General features: G+C 51.0%; 1 protein-coding gene across 1 annotated transcript; it reads left to right on the forward strand.

Annotated features, from left to right (window-relative positions):
- The first annotated feature begins 4,032 nt into the window (after positions 1-4,032).
- On the forward strand, positions 4,033-11,628 carry Ptcra (pre T cell antigen receptor alpha). Its single transcript, XM_057752070.1, is given in 5 exon segments — positions 4,033-4,093; positions 8,663-8,983; positions 10,779-10,823; positions 11,454-11,552; positions 11,555-11,628. Coding segments are annotated over 5 exon segments (597 nt in total). The 5' UTR covers positions 4,033-4,035.
- Positions 11,629-14,039: the final 2,411 nt, after the last annotated feature.

Genomic DNA, 14,039 nt, shown 5'->3' on the forward strand with positions numbered 1-14,039 from the left:
AGTTTAAAGGGGTACGCCGCCATTCCCTTTCTAAATAATCAAGGCCTTTATTCTCCATGTTACCAAACACTAGATATACGCAACAAAACTGTTGTAACAGGGTGCCAGACCTTAGGTCTCCAGATTGACTCCATGTTGGAAGTGCCATGGTAAAACTCAGCATGTAGACAGCACCTGCCAAAATGAAAACAAAGACCTAACCCGTCCAAGTCCATAGTTCTGAAAAAGTCTCAAAATGGGCCGGGCGGTGGCACACGCCTTTAATCACAGAGGCAGGCGGATCTCTGTGAGTTTGAGGCCAGCCTGGTCTACAAGAGCTAGTGCCAGGACAGGCTCCAAAGCTACAGAGAAACCCTGTCTCGAAAAACTTAAAAAAAAAGTCTCAAAATGTACTGACTTTGCTTCTTGACTTCTGCAGTTCCTCGTCTGGCCAACTGTTCCCATCAACTGAAGTGTTGCCCAGGACACGGTTTTTGTGCTGAAAAGCTCCCCTGAGAAAGGCACCATTACACCGGGATCCCGAACACCCGGTATAATTGCTGGTCAGCTAATAAAGACTTTTTTTTCTTTTTGAATTTTTTTCCTCATCTTACATACCAACCATAGTTCCCCCGCCCTCCCCTCCTCCCTTTACCCCCATATCTCCCTCCCAACCCCCCAGCCATTCCTTAGAAAGGGTAAGGCCTTTCATGGGGAGTCAACAAAGCCTGACAAATCTAGTTGAGGCAGGCCCAAGCTCCTCCTCCCTGCATCAAGGCTGAGCAGGGCACCCCACCATAGGGAATGGGCTCTAACAAGCCAGCCCATGCACCTGGGACAGGTCCTGGCCCCACTGCCGGGGCCCCACGACTGTCACCCACATGCAGAGGCCCAGCTCAGCCCCATGCAGGCTCCCCAGCTGTGGGTCCAGAGTCCTTGAGCTACCACTGCTCCTGTCAGCTGCCTCTGTGGTTTCCCCTTCATGATCTTTCATTTATTTAGTTATTTTTGGTTTTTCAAGACAGGGTTTCTCTATGTAACAGTCCTAGCTGTCCTGGAACTCACTTTTTAGACCAGGTTGGCCTTGAACTTACAGAGATCTGCCTGCCTCTGCCTCCCTGAGTACTGGAATTAAAGGCTCCCTTGCTCATATTGCTCCTCTCCTCTACCTGACCCCAGGAGCTCGGGCCCATTGCTTAGCCGTGGATCTCTGCATCTGCTTCCATCAGTTACTGGATGAAGGTTCTATGATGACAACTAAGGTAGTCACCAATCTGATTACAGGAAAAGGCAGTTCAGGCACCCTCTCCACTATTGCTAGGAGTCTTAGCTGGGGTCATCCATGTGGATTCCTGGAAATTTCCTTAGGGTTGGAGAGATGGCTCAGTTGTTAAAGGCTAGGCTTACAACCAAAAATAAAGACTTTCTATTGGCTTAAACCCATGTCTGAGCAGTCTTCTCTGGTGAATACTCCACCACACTGTAACTAGATATCCCCATGTCCAACCCTTTAGGTGAGCTATCTAGACCTAGGAAATGGGCTGGGCATGGTTGCAAGGGGACCTGTAATCCCAGCACTTGGGTGATTTAAAGCAAGAGGATGTAGGATTGGGTTCATCTTGGGCAATACCTTGAGATCCTGTCTCAAAACCATAAAAGAAAAAAAAAAAGGCTGGAGAGATGGCTTGGTGGCTAAGAGCATTTGCTACTCCTCTGGAGGACCAGAATTTGTTTTTGTTTGCTGGGGTTTTTTTGAGATGGAGTCTCACGCACCGCGCCTCAGGCTGGTCTCAGATTCCTCTTTGTAAATGAGGATGACCGTGAACTTCTGAAGCTTCTGCCTCTGCTTCAGAGCTGTGATTCCCTGCACACCACCTTACCTGGCGTGTGCAGGCTGGGGATGGAACCCAGGACTTCACGGATGACAAGCAAGCACTTCCCAGCTTCCTGCTCAGACTATTTGAGGCCCTGGGGTGCGGGGCAACACAGCAAGTCCCCATGTCAAAAAGTAACTACAGCTAGGCATGGGGTGCAGAGATTGAAACCCAGCACTTTGCAGGCAGAGGCAGGCAGATCTCTGTGAGTTCGAGGCCAGCCTGGTCTAAAAGAGCTAGTTCCAAGATAAGCTCCAAAGCTACAGAGAAACTCTGTCTCAAAACAAAACAAAACAAAAAACCAATTCAGGCCAGCCAAGGCTAAACAGTGAAACCCTGACTCAAAAACAAAACAATACAGTGCTGTCCTCAACCTTGGCCAGAGACTCAGAACAGGTCCCGATGAGTGACTGTTGAGTGCTCAGCTCCAAACAGAACATCTACCTCACTCCCATGACCCCCAACCTGTCCCCCAAACCCTTCCTCGCCACCAGGTTCACGGAACATCATGAAAGAAAAAGAACATGAGAGGCAGAGCATGGGGGATGAGAGGACGTGTGAACATGAGAGCCGGAACCCGGGGAGAGAGAACACAGGAGTCCAGGAGGAGAGAACACAGGAGCCGGAGCCCGGGGAGGAGAGAACACAGGAGCCGGAGCCCGGGGAGGAGAGAACACAGGAGCCAAGCCCGGGGAGGAGAGAACACAGGAGCCAAGCCCGGGGAGGAGAGAACACAGGAGTCCGGGAGGAGAGAACACAGGAGTCCAGGAGGAGAGAACACAGGAGCCGGAGCCCGGGGAGGAGAGAACACAGGAGCCGGAGCCCGGGGAGGAGAGAACACAGGAGCCAAGCCCGGGGAGGAGAGAACACAGGAGTCTGGGAGGAGAGAACACAGGAGCCGGAGCCCGGGGAGGAGAGAACACAGGAGTCTGGGGAGGAGAGAACACAGGAGTCCGGGAGGAAAGAACACAGGAGTCCGGGGAGGAGAGAACACAGGAGTCCGGGAGGAGAGAACACAGGAGCCGGAGCCCGGGGAGGAGAGAACACAGGAGTCCGGGAGGAGAGAACACAGGAGTCCGGGGAGGAGAGAACACAGGAGTCCGGGAGGAGAGAACACAGGAGTCCAGGGAGGAGTGCTGGGAGTCCCCGTCTTCTAGACATAAGACGGCCTTGTGCTCATGGACTCACTATAGCCGTGCCTGCTACACACGGTTCCGACAAGATTAGTCAACGTTCCTTCCCTCTGGGCACCCATAAAAGTTATAAATATTATAGGAGGACAGCTTGGGGGGATGTGCAAGGGGGTGGAAAGGGAGAATTCGGGGTGGACTCATGAATACAGTTGCCAGAGAATAAGTAAATACACTAAGAAAGTATCACAGCACTTGGGAGATGGAGACAGGAGGACCATCCTTGGTCTCATAGCCAACCCGAGGCCTTCTGGATTCCATGAGACCTTGCCTCAAAAGGACAAAACGGGAACTGGGGAGATGATTCAGCAATTAAGAGCACATACTGCTCTCACAGAGGACCTGAGTCTGGTTCCTAGGACCACATCAGGTGACTCACAGCCTCTGTAACTTCAGCTCCAGTGATCCAATGCCTTAGACAGACATATACGCACAATTAAAAGCAGTGTGTGTGTGTGTGTGTGTGTGTGCGCGCGCGCGTGCATGTTTAAATCAGGAGCTCACTGGTTGTCTTGGAGCTCACTTTGCATTCAAAGTCACAGAGATCTATCTACCTGCCTCTGTCTCTCTTGGGTTTCAGGTATGTTTCTCTATATGTATGTGCATGGCACACTGACATATACTGGCAAAACACCCACACACTTAAAGTAAAAAACAATAATAAATAAAATAAAAAGTTCGACCTTGGCTTGGCCAGCTGTGACCTTGAGCAGAGCACTCAATCTGAGGCTCAGTTGCCTCCTCTGGGAACTGAAGCAGCTGAAGGATGGCATGGAGCGGTTCTGTGTGGAGATCCCGCCATCCCCCTAGGGTGGGCACCCAGCTCCTGGGATGGGAGTGGCACCTGAGTTCCCTGACACCCCTCCTCCCCAGAGAGGCCCTGGCAAAGCAGCTGAGGCACAGCTGGCCCTGTGGGAGGGCGTCTAGGCAGCCTCCTCCCCTAGCCCACACCTCAGGACTGCAGCTGGGTCAGGCCTCTTCTTGAGTGGGTCATGGCTAGGATGTGGTTGCTGCTTTTCCTGGCCCTCAGGGGTCAGACGCTGCCCACAGGTAAGTCCCTCTTGCCTCCCTCTTTGGCTGTCACTGGTCCCATCCCCCGGGACCAGCTGAGCCTCTACAGTGATGATGGGATTCATGGCCACCTGGCTCTGAGACTTCTTGTCCTCCAGATGGAGTCAGCAGGGCCCGTTGTCCCTCTTAGAAGCATCCTCAGCCTGGTGGTATAGGCATGTAGCCACAGCTAGTCAGAAGGCTGAGATGGGAGAACCCAAGTTCAAGGGTCAAAAGAGGACTGTGGTTATTGCTCAGTGGAAGAGCATTTGCCTTGCTGTCCTGCATGAGGGCTAAGCTCAGTCCCAGAACTGAATCATAAAAGAGAAAAAGAGAAAGCTGGATGGGAACCTACGGAAGCTGGAGATTCACAGAGCCAGGGCCGTGTTGTGTGATGCAGGGTGACACACTGTGGGCAACATTGTGAGCTCCTGGGCTGTCCTTCCTGGCCTCTCAGCACCCTCTTCCAACAAAGACAAGGGTGTCTCAAGTTCACTTCCAACCCAGGTGAGGCCCCAAGGCGTCAGTGACTTGCCTTGGACTTTTGAGTCGGGGGGGGGGGGTCTACTTAATCTAAATCACTTCTAGTGTGTCATAGGGACTTCCTTGCTTGAGAGAAGGTGCAGCAGAAGGCCTGAGCTCTGAGAAGGAAACACTTGGGGTAAGAATGGAAAATCTGGGGGACTTCATAGTGAAGGTGTGAGCTGGGTCAGCTCAGGAGGCTGAGGGGCTCCTGAGGGGCCTGGGGAAATCTGGGGGGCTTCATAGTGGAGGTATAAGATGGGTCAGCTCAGGAGGCTGAGGGGCTCCTGAGGGGTCCGGAGAAATCTGGGGGGCTTCATAGTGGAGGTGTAAGCTGGGTCAGCTCAGGAGGCTGAGGGGCTCCTAAGGGGTCCTGGGGTTCACTCCTGGCTTCCTTTTGTCCCTTTGTTTGCAAGACTCTAGTAATATTAATATTAATATAAATTACATTTTCAAAACTTGCTTAGCAAAGCATTATATTATCTATATTCTTCACAAAGATTCAATTGGCCATTATATTGTCAGGACATTTGACTCTTAGCCAGTTAAGGGGTTGAGACAGGGGCTAATCTCAGCTCTGTCTGAAGCCTTGTCCTAGGCTTGATCTCCTGGGTCAGAAGATAGAGACTTTCCAAGGCAAAGAAGACTATGAGATTCGTGGTGATTGAGGCTCAAGTCCAAAGCTGACTGGACATCTTGGTGTCCCTAGACCAGTTATTTGGCCTCCTCACTTCCATGAGGCTCTCTTGCACCCTGGGCCATTTCTTTATCTTAGCCACACAGAGTTCATAATGTGAATTTATTTTCTGCTATTAACATTTGAAATTTTATTTATATTTTTTAAAAATCCTATTTAAAAATAACCTTCAATTCTATACTGAATGGGTCGTCTTTACTGACAGTAACAAGGTGAGAGGAGAGGGCTCAGCATGCAGAGACACTCAGTGCCAGCCCGACAACCTGAGTGTGGACCCTGGGGCCAGGGGTGGCGTGGCGGCAGCAGTGGTGGTGCACTCCTTTAATCCCAGCACTCGGGAGGCAGAGTAGGCAGATCAAGGCCAACCTGGTCTACAGAGTGAGTTCCAGGACAGCCAGGGCTACACAGAGAAACCCTGTCTCAAAAAAAACAAAAATAAGAAGAAAAGGGGGGACTGGAAAGGTGACTGAGCAGTGAAGAGCATTGGTTGCTCTTCCAGAGGACCTGGGTTCGATTCCCAGCACCCACGTGGTGGCTCACAACCATCTGCCATCAGACCTCTGCGATCGCAAGGTATCTCATGCCTTCTTCTGACCTGGGAAAGCACAGCATGCATGCGGTGTACAGATGTACTTGCAGTCAAAACCCTCATAAATAATAAAATAACAATAAAATCTCAAAAAAGAAAAGAAAAGAAAAACCCAAACAGAATAAGACTACATGCTGGGGAGTGTAACTCCATTGGTAGAGTTTAAGCCCCCTCAACTGGCATGCTGTGTGCTATGGCATGGGCTGTGTGGATGCCTCCAACCCCAGTTCTCTGGAGGTGGAGGCAAGAGGATCCAGAGTTGGATGCCTCAAAATCAAACCAAAATGAAGTAAAAAATACCTGATTTAACTGGGCAGTGGTGGTGCACGCCTTTAATCCGAACACACGGGAGGCAGGCACCAAAGCTACAGAGAAACCTTGTGTGTGGGGGGGGAGGGGATCTGATTCAAAACCGGTAAAATGTTAACCATTTATTAGCTTATATTATTGCTAGTCCATTCTTGCATCCCACCATGGTGCTGGGATCAAACTCAGGGCTTCATGAGGTAAAGACAAGCACCCTACCTCTGGGTTTCATCTCTTCCTCCTTTTATTTTGGTTACATTAAGTGTTAGATTTCACATGTGCGTGCGTGTGTGCGGCATGGGTGTGGCAGTCGGAGGACAGCTTTCGGGGGTCATTTTTTTCCTCTTCTACCATGAGAGCTCCTAAGATTGAACTCAGCTTTGGCAACACGTCTTTACTCGGTGAGCCATCTTGTCAGCCCCCTCCCCCACTTTAAACAATTTAGTTTAGATATCGGTCTCATATACAGCTCACTCACCCACACTCCTGCCTCAGTCTCCCAAGTTCTGGGATTTCAGACGTGGGCAACTACAGCAGACTTCAATATTTGTCCCGGAACGGAAGTTCCAAGTATACTGAAGCTTCCTCTGCTCTCCCTCCGGGTCCTTCCTCCCCAGAGGCACAGCTCTCTTCAGTCAGCACAGCTTGGGATTATAAGCAGTTGTTCACGACACTCCTGCCCTTCCCACAGGACGGAGTTCCTCGAAAGTGCTGGCAATGGTTTCCTCAATGTTGTACACACAGCACCCGGCATAGGAAAGGACTCAGAAAGGATGGATGGGTGGACAGTGGGCAGAACCGTAGAGGACGGGTGGATGGGTGGGTGGATGGGTGGGTGGATGGATGGATGGATGGATGGGTGGATGGGTGGGTGGATGGATGGGTGGATGGATGGGTGGATGGGTGGGTGGATGGGTGGATGGGTGGGTGGATGGGTGGGTGGGTGGGTGGGTGGATGGGTGGGTGGGTGGATGGGTGAGTGGGTGGATGGGTGGATGGGTGGGTGGGTGGGTGGGTGGGTGGATGGGTGGGTGGATGGGTGGGTGGGTGGGTGGGTGGATGGGTGAATGGATGGATGGATGGATGGGTGGGTGGATGGGTGGGTGGATGGGTGGGTGGATGGGTGAATGGATGGATGGATGGGTGGTGGATGGGTGGGTGGATGGGTGGGTGGATGGGTGGGTGGATGGGTGGGTGGGTGGGTGGATGGGTGGGTGGGTGGGTGGGTGGGTGGATGGGTGGGTGGGTGGATGGGTGAATGGATGGATGGATGGATGGATGGATGGGTGGATGGGTGGGTGGATGGGTGGGTGGATGGGTGGATGGGTGGGTGGATGGGTGAATGGATGGATGGATGGATGGGTGGGTGGATGGGTGAATGGATGGATGGATGGATGGGTGGATGGGTGGGTGGATGGGTGGATGTGTGGGTGGATGGGTGGGTGGGTGGATGGGTGGATGTGTGGGTGGATGGATGGGTGGGTGGGTGGGTAGATGTGTGGGTGGATGGGTGGATGGATGGATGGATGGATGAGTGGATGAATGGATGGATGAATGAATGGGTGGATGGATGGGTGGATGGATGGATGGATGGATGGGTGGATGGGTGGGTGGATGGATGGATGGATGGGTCGATGGGTGGATGGATGGATGGATGGGTGGATGGATGGGTGGATGGGTGGATGGATGGATGAGTGGATGGGTGGATGGATGGATGGGTGGATGGGTGGGTGGATGTGTGGGTGGATGGGTGGATGGATGGATGGATGAGTGGATGAATGGATGGATGAATGAATGGGTGGATGGATGGATGGATGAGTGGATGAATGGATGGATGAATGAATGGGTGGATGGATGGATGGGTGGATGCTTGGCTCGGGGCTGTGCAGACGACTGTGGGCCAGGATGCTTGTGCAAAAACACGAGGACCTGAGTGCATCTTCTCAGCACCCATGTAGAACCCTGCGCCTGACCCTGGGTGCTCCTGTCACCCCAGCACTGGGGAGGGTGGAGACAGGAGCATCTCCGGGGCTCTCTAGAGGCAGGACTAGCGCCAGGGGTGGTGAGAGACCCTATCCTAAGGGAGTAAGGTGACATGTGATACAACCGGTCAGCTAATGTCCTCCTCTGGCTTCCATGCACGAATAGGCCTTCATTTCTACACACCTGCACAGATACAAACACACATACCACATATACACTGCATGTACACATTCACACACACACAGATACCAAAAAGAAAAGAAAGGAAAAAAAAGAAGAGTTTGATAGAAGGGAAATGAAATTAGTAAATCCAAGGTCAGAGGATTGATTGAAGAATATGACAGTGAACGGCAATGGGATGGGACATTCAACAGCATGGGATGACAGAAACCCATAGCACCAACGTTCAAGAAAGTTCCAGTCTGGACGCACAAGCCAATGGAGCCAGCACAGACATTCCTCTCTCTTGCAGGCATAGCTGGCATCCCCTTTCCTTCTCTGGCTCCACCCATCACCCTGTTGGTGGATGGGAGGCAGCAGACGCTGGTGGTCTGCTTGGTCCTTGATGCGGCACCCCCTGGCCTTGACAGCCCCGTCTGGTTCTCAGCTGGCAACGGCACTGCACTAGACGCCTTCACCTATGGGCCCTCCCCAGCACCGGATGGCACCTGGACCAGCCTAGCCCAGCTCTCTCTGCCCTCTGAAGAGCTGGAAGCCTGGGAGCCCTTGGTCTGCCATGCCAGGCCTGGGGCTGGGGGCCAGAGCCGGAGCACGCTCCCCCTCCAGCTGTCAGGTAGGAATGCAGCCTGGGTTCCAGGCATGAGGCATGAAGGACATGTAAGGGTAGACCCTGGCTCCTGGTAGAGTGGTTTTGAGGCCATGATTCCTGGGACTGACAGCTGGGATAAATGGTTCAGGTTTTCTCTTAAACCTGTAATCCCAGAATTTGAGAAGTAGAGGCGGGAAGATCAAGGCTATCCTCGACTACAAGTGAGTTCAAGGCCTGTTTGGGCTCCATGAAACTTTTAAAAAACCAAAACAAAAGCAAATTCAGGCTTAGATGTGTGATTGCTAAGAGATATTAATAACTTTTAATGGCTTATTCATAGGTACATATATATATATGTTTTATATAATTTTTATAAACAGTTCATATCACATAAACAAACCCTAAAAGACCAAACAATAATTAAAGAATAAACCCCATCACCAGGCAGTGGTGGTGCATGCGTTTAATTCCAGCATTTGGGAGGCAGAGGCAGGCGGATCTCTGTGAGTTTGAGGCCAGCCTGGTTCTACAGAGTGAGTTCTAGGACAGGCAGGGCTACACAGAGAAACCCTGTCATGAAAATAAATAAATAGCTGGGCGGTGGTGGCGCACGCCTTTAATTCCAGCACTTGGGAGGCAGAGGCAGGCGGATCTCTGTGAGTTTGAGACCAGCCTGGTCTACGAGAGCTAGTTCCAGGACAGGCTCCAAAACCACAGAGAAATCCTGTCTCGGAAAAAAATAAATAAATAAATAAATAAATAAATAAAAATAAATAAGCAAACCCTTATCCCTTACCAAGTCTATTATGCCAAGCACTGTCCTAAGTGCTTCATTTTAAACTTTTTAAAGATTATTGTGTTGAAGTGTGTGCACGTGCATCTGAGTGCTTGACAATAATTGGATTCCTCTCGAGCTGGAGTGACAGGTAGTTCACAGCCTCATGACAAACAAGGGTGGGAACCGAACTCTGGTCTTCCGGAAAAGCAATATGCACTATTGTTTTGTTTATTTGTTGTTGCTTTTTGGATTTCTTTTGTTTTGTTTTTTGAGATAGGACTTCTTTGTGTAGCCCTAGCTGTCATGGAACTCACTTTATTGACCAGGCTTGCCTTGAACTCACAGAGATCCACCTCCCTCTGCCTCCCGAGTGCTGGGAATAAAGGGTGAGCCACCATCACCCAGCCTGTTTTTTTTTTTTTTTTTTTTTTTTCTTTTAGGTTTTTTTGAGATAGACCAGGCTGGACTTGAACTCACCGAGATCCACCTCCCTCTGCCTCCTGAGTACTGGGATTAAAGGTGTGCGCCACCACTGCCTAGTGCTCCCAGCTTTTTAATAAGGGTGCTGGGTTCCAACTCAAGAAAGTACTTTGCCAACTAACCCATCTCCTAAGGCCACAGACCTTGCTGGCTAGCTAGTGAGCCCCAAGGGTCTACCTGTCACCGTCTCCCCAGCCCTGGGTTATTCTGTTTTTCTGTGTTTTAGCACGGGGATTGAACTGGTGTCCTGTGCTTGTGTTGCGAGCACTGTCCATCGAGCCATTTGAGTCACCTCAGTTTTATCACCTCCCAAAGAAAATTGTTTCCTGAAAAAATGCCCTGCCTTCCAGCAAAAGCTGGAAGAGAATGGGCTCCCTGGAGGAAGGGACTGAGGGGCCTCTTGGGGACAGAACTCTCAGGCAGGGAGGGAAGGAGGGCTGACTCCTTGGGGCTTGCCAATATGTCCCTCTGCCTTGCAAGCTGGCCGGGGCCAGGCACAGCTCTGGGACTGTGAGATGCCACCCACCCCATCATACTCACTTCCTTTTTCTTGGCTCACAGCGGAAGCGTCCACAGACAGGACCTGCGTTCAGGAACCCCTCAAGGGTGAGTTGTCGGTGGGGAAGGGACGGTGCCTGGGAACAACGGTTTGAGTACTGACTGGTACCTGACGGGTGGCAGTCTGCTCTAATCTGACCCTGTGTCCCATGAAGTTGCAGCTGGGAAACTGAGAAGGTTCCAGTTAAGGGACTGCTTTGCCAAGAGCTAGTCTGGGCTTCAGACATCCCTGGAATAAGGTGGGGTTTTCAGATCCTATCCTAATTCCCGCACCCCAGTGGAGCTACACAGACCCAACGTGTGGAGCCCGATGGCTCCTTGGGTAGGGGGTGGCAGGCGGTCCCAGTTTGAGAGCCTGTGCATTGTTTAACTACCTGAGGTGGCGAGAAGAGCGCTGGGCTAGTAATCCCAGGGTCTGTTTCTTGCCCAGATGTTCTGAGCCATTTACTCTTTGCATTACATGCTCTTTCCCGAATGTTGGCTTCTCTTGACAAATGAAACCCAGTGAGGGGAAAGTAGGAGGTACATGTCATTACCAGTAGAAACTAAGGTTAGACACTAAGAAGGAATCTCCCTGGAGGAGGGGACAGATGGAGACTGGCCAACAGAGGACAGACCCTCCCTGTCCTTTGGGAGGTCTAGGGCTCCTGGGGACTCCTCCCACCCTTTCTTCCGCAGGGACACCGGGTCAGGTACTGTGGCTGAGCGCTCTGCGACTGCTTCTCTTCAAGCTGCTTCTGCTGGACGTGCTTCTGACCTGTGGCGGACGTGCTTCTGACCTGTGGCGGACCGGCTCCTACTGCCACCACGCCCACGCAAGTCCCTGCCTCCCACCCACCGAATCTGGACATAGTAATGAGAGACGTCAAGGTTTGATCTGATCCAACCCTCTGAGGCTCTTTGCTGAGGCCAAGATGGTGATGCTGGACCCTTCTGCCACCTGGGGCAGGAGTACAAAGCCTAGGCTGCGAGGAGGCCAGCTTTGCCCGCAGCTCATGACCCCCCTTTCTCAAGATGCAGAATTTTTTTTCTCCTGTATGTGGTCGGCCTCTTCCTGTGAACAGGACTGTCTGGGACTGGGCTCTGCTGCCCTTGTCAGCCTGAGGCTCTGGGAGGAAAAGGACTGTGTCTCTCCAGTGAGACAGGGAAGGAGGCGAGGGTATGCCCTGGTGTGTGTGACGGGCACAATACAGAAGGGTTAGGTGACACTAACACATTGCACAGCCATTCATTTGTGCGCCTGCGGGAGATAGTGTGCCTGAGAAAGAGGAAGTGGAGATCTGGGAAGGGAGGCTCCATGGAAGAAGAGTGGGAACCTAGCAATTGCCTGGTGGGTCTGGGGACTGGGGAAGGGTTGCTGGGACTCTCCTTCCCCGACTATCAATCTCTCCGTTTCCTTACCCTGGCTCAGCCTCTCTGAGAGGGCAAAGTGGAGCCAGAGAGCCAGGGAGGTAGTGCTTGTGCAGACTTGAGGGAAGAGTGCAGAGCCAGGATTTCCGGGCATCAGGATCACATCCAGTGCTAGCGCATAAGATGGTAATTGCAAACCTACATGCTATTAATTAAAGGTCATTATTCATTTGAAAAATATTAACTCAGCATCAGCTGGGAGCCAGGTACTAAAGAGGTTTGATTTTTTTGAGTTTTCCTTGTTCCTAAAGAGAGTCCCTGCATGGACAGAGAATAAGGTTCCCACAGTGGAGAAGGATTTATTTCCAATCACATGTACTGTGTGTGTGTGTGTGTGAGTGTGTGAGTGTGCGAGTGTGTGTGTGTGTGTGTGTGTGCCCATGCCCACGGATGCCAGGGGCAGAGCTGTTAGAGATGGCTGTGGGACACCTAATGTGGCTGTTGGGTACCCAGCACAGGCTTCTGGGAGACCATCTCCTCATTCCTTGAGTCTTTCTTTCTTTCTTTTCTCTCTCTCTCTCTCTCTCTCTCTCTCTCTCTCTCTCTCTCTCTCTCTCTCTCTCTCTCTCTCTCTCTCTTTCTTTCCACTTCCGCTTCTTCAAGATAGAGTCTTGGGTGCTGGAGAGATGTCTCAGAGGTTAAGAGCACTGGTTGCTCTTCCAGAGGACTGCAGGTTCAATTCCCAGCACCCACATGGCAGTTCACAGCTGTCTGTAACTACGGTTCCAGGGGATCTGGCATCTTCACAGACACACATGTAGGCAAAACACCAATACACGTTTGTTTGTTTTTTAAAAAAGAATCTTACTACATAGCCCAGGCTGGCCTCAAACTCACAGAGAGAGATACTCTTGCCTCTGCCTCCTGCGTGCTGGTATTTTAAAAAATTTTATTAACTATGTACACAATATTCTGCCTGCATGTGTGCCTGCACAGCAGAAGAGGGCACCAGATCGCATTACAGATGGTTGTGAGTCACCATGTGATTGCTGGGAATCAAACTCAGGACCTCTGGAAGAGCAGTCAGTGCTCTTAACCTCTGAGCCATCTTTCCAGCCCTGAGTGCTTGGATTAAAAGCATATCCTGCTACCTACCCAGCCCTAAGGCTCTTTCTTAATGAATGTCTACTATATATAATGAGACAGGGTCTCTCAGTTGAGCTCTGAATTCTTAACTAAATCTAGAGCTCACAGATAAAGACTAGTCAGGCTCGCCAGTGAGCTCTGGGGATCCTGTCTCCATACAACACTGGAACTGCTAGTGGGCTCGCATTTACATGGGCTCCAAGGATTTGTGATTGTGTGGTGAGAACGTTAACCTCTGGAGGAGGAAGATAACAGGAGGATCACTCTGCCATCAAACAAATAGATTCTGGTAGGAGAAGTCACTAATTCTAGTTTGCTTACGGACAAATGCAAGGTTAGTATGCATCAGGGCTGTTATGAGTCCCTAAGTATGCGTTAGAGCGAGTGACTGCAATAATAACATTTAAGAGCAGGTGTTTAGTGAAGGTTTGCAAAGAAAACCATGAAGAAAGAGGGTTGACGAATTGCCTTAACAGGTGAAAGAGGTACCCATCGAGTCTAAGGGCAAGAGTTTGATGTCCAGGCCCAACATGATAGAAGGAAGTAACTGATTTTAGTTGTTCCCTAACGCAAAATAGATTAAAAAAATACTTTTTATACCTTCAAGGAGAAAAGCATGAGGCCTGGTGTGGAGGCGCATGCCAGAGGCAGGTGCAGCTATGAATTTGAGGTCAGTCTGGTCTACAGAGTGAAGTTCCAGGGCAGCCAGGGCTATACAACAGAGAAACCCTGTCTCGCAAAACAAACAACACCCCGCCCCCCCCAAAA

This window comes from Chionomys nivalis, chromosome 19, assembly GCF_950005125.1.
Source record: "Chionomys nivalis chromosome 19, mChiNiv1.1, whole genome shotgun sequence".
Lineage (NCBI taxonomy): Eukaryota > Metazoa > Chordata > Mammalia > Rodentia > Cricetidae > Chionomys > Chionomys nivalis.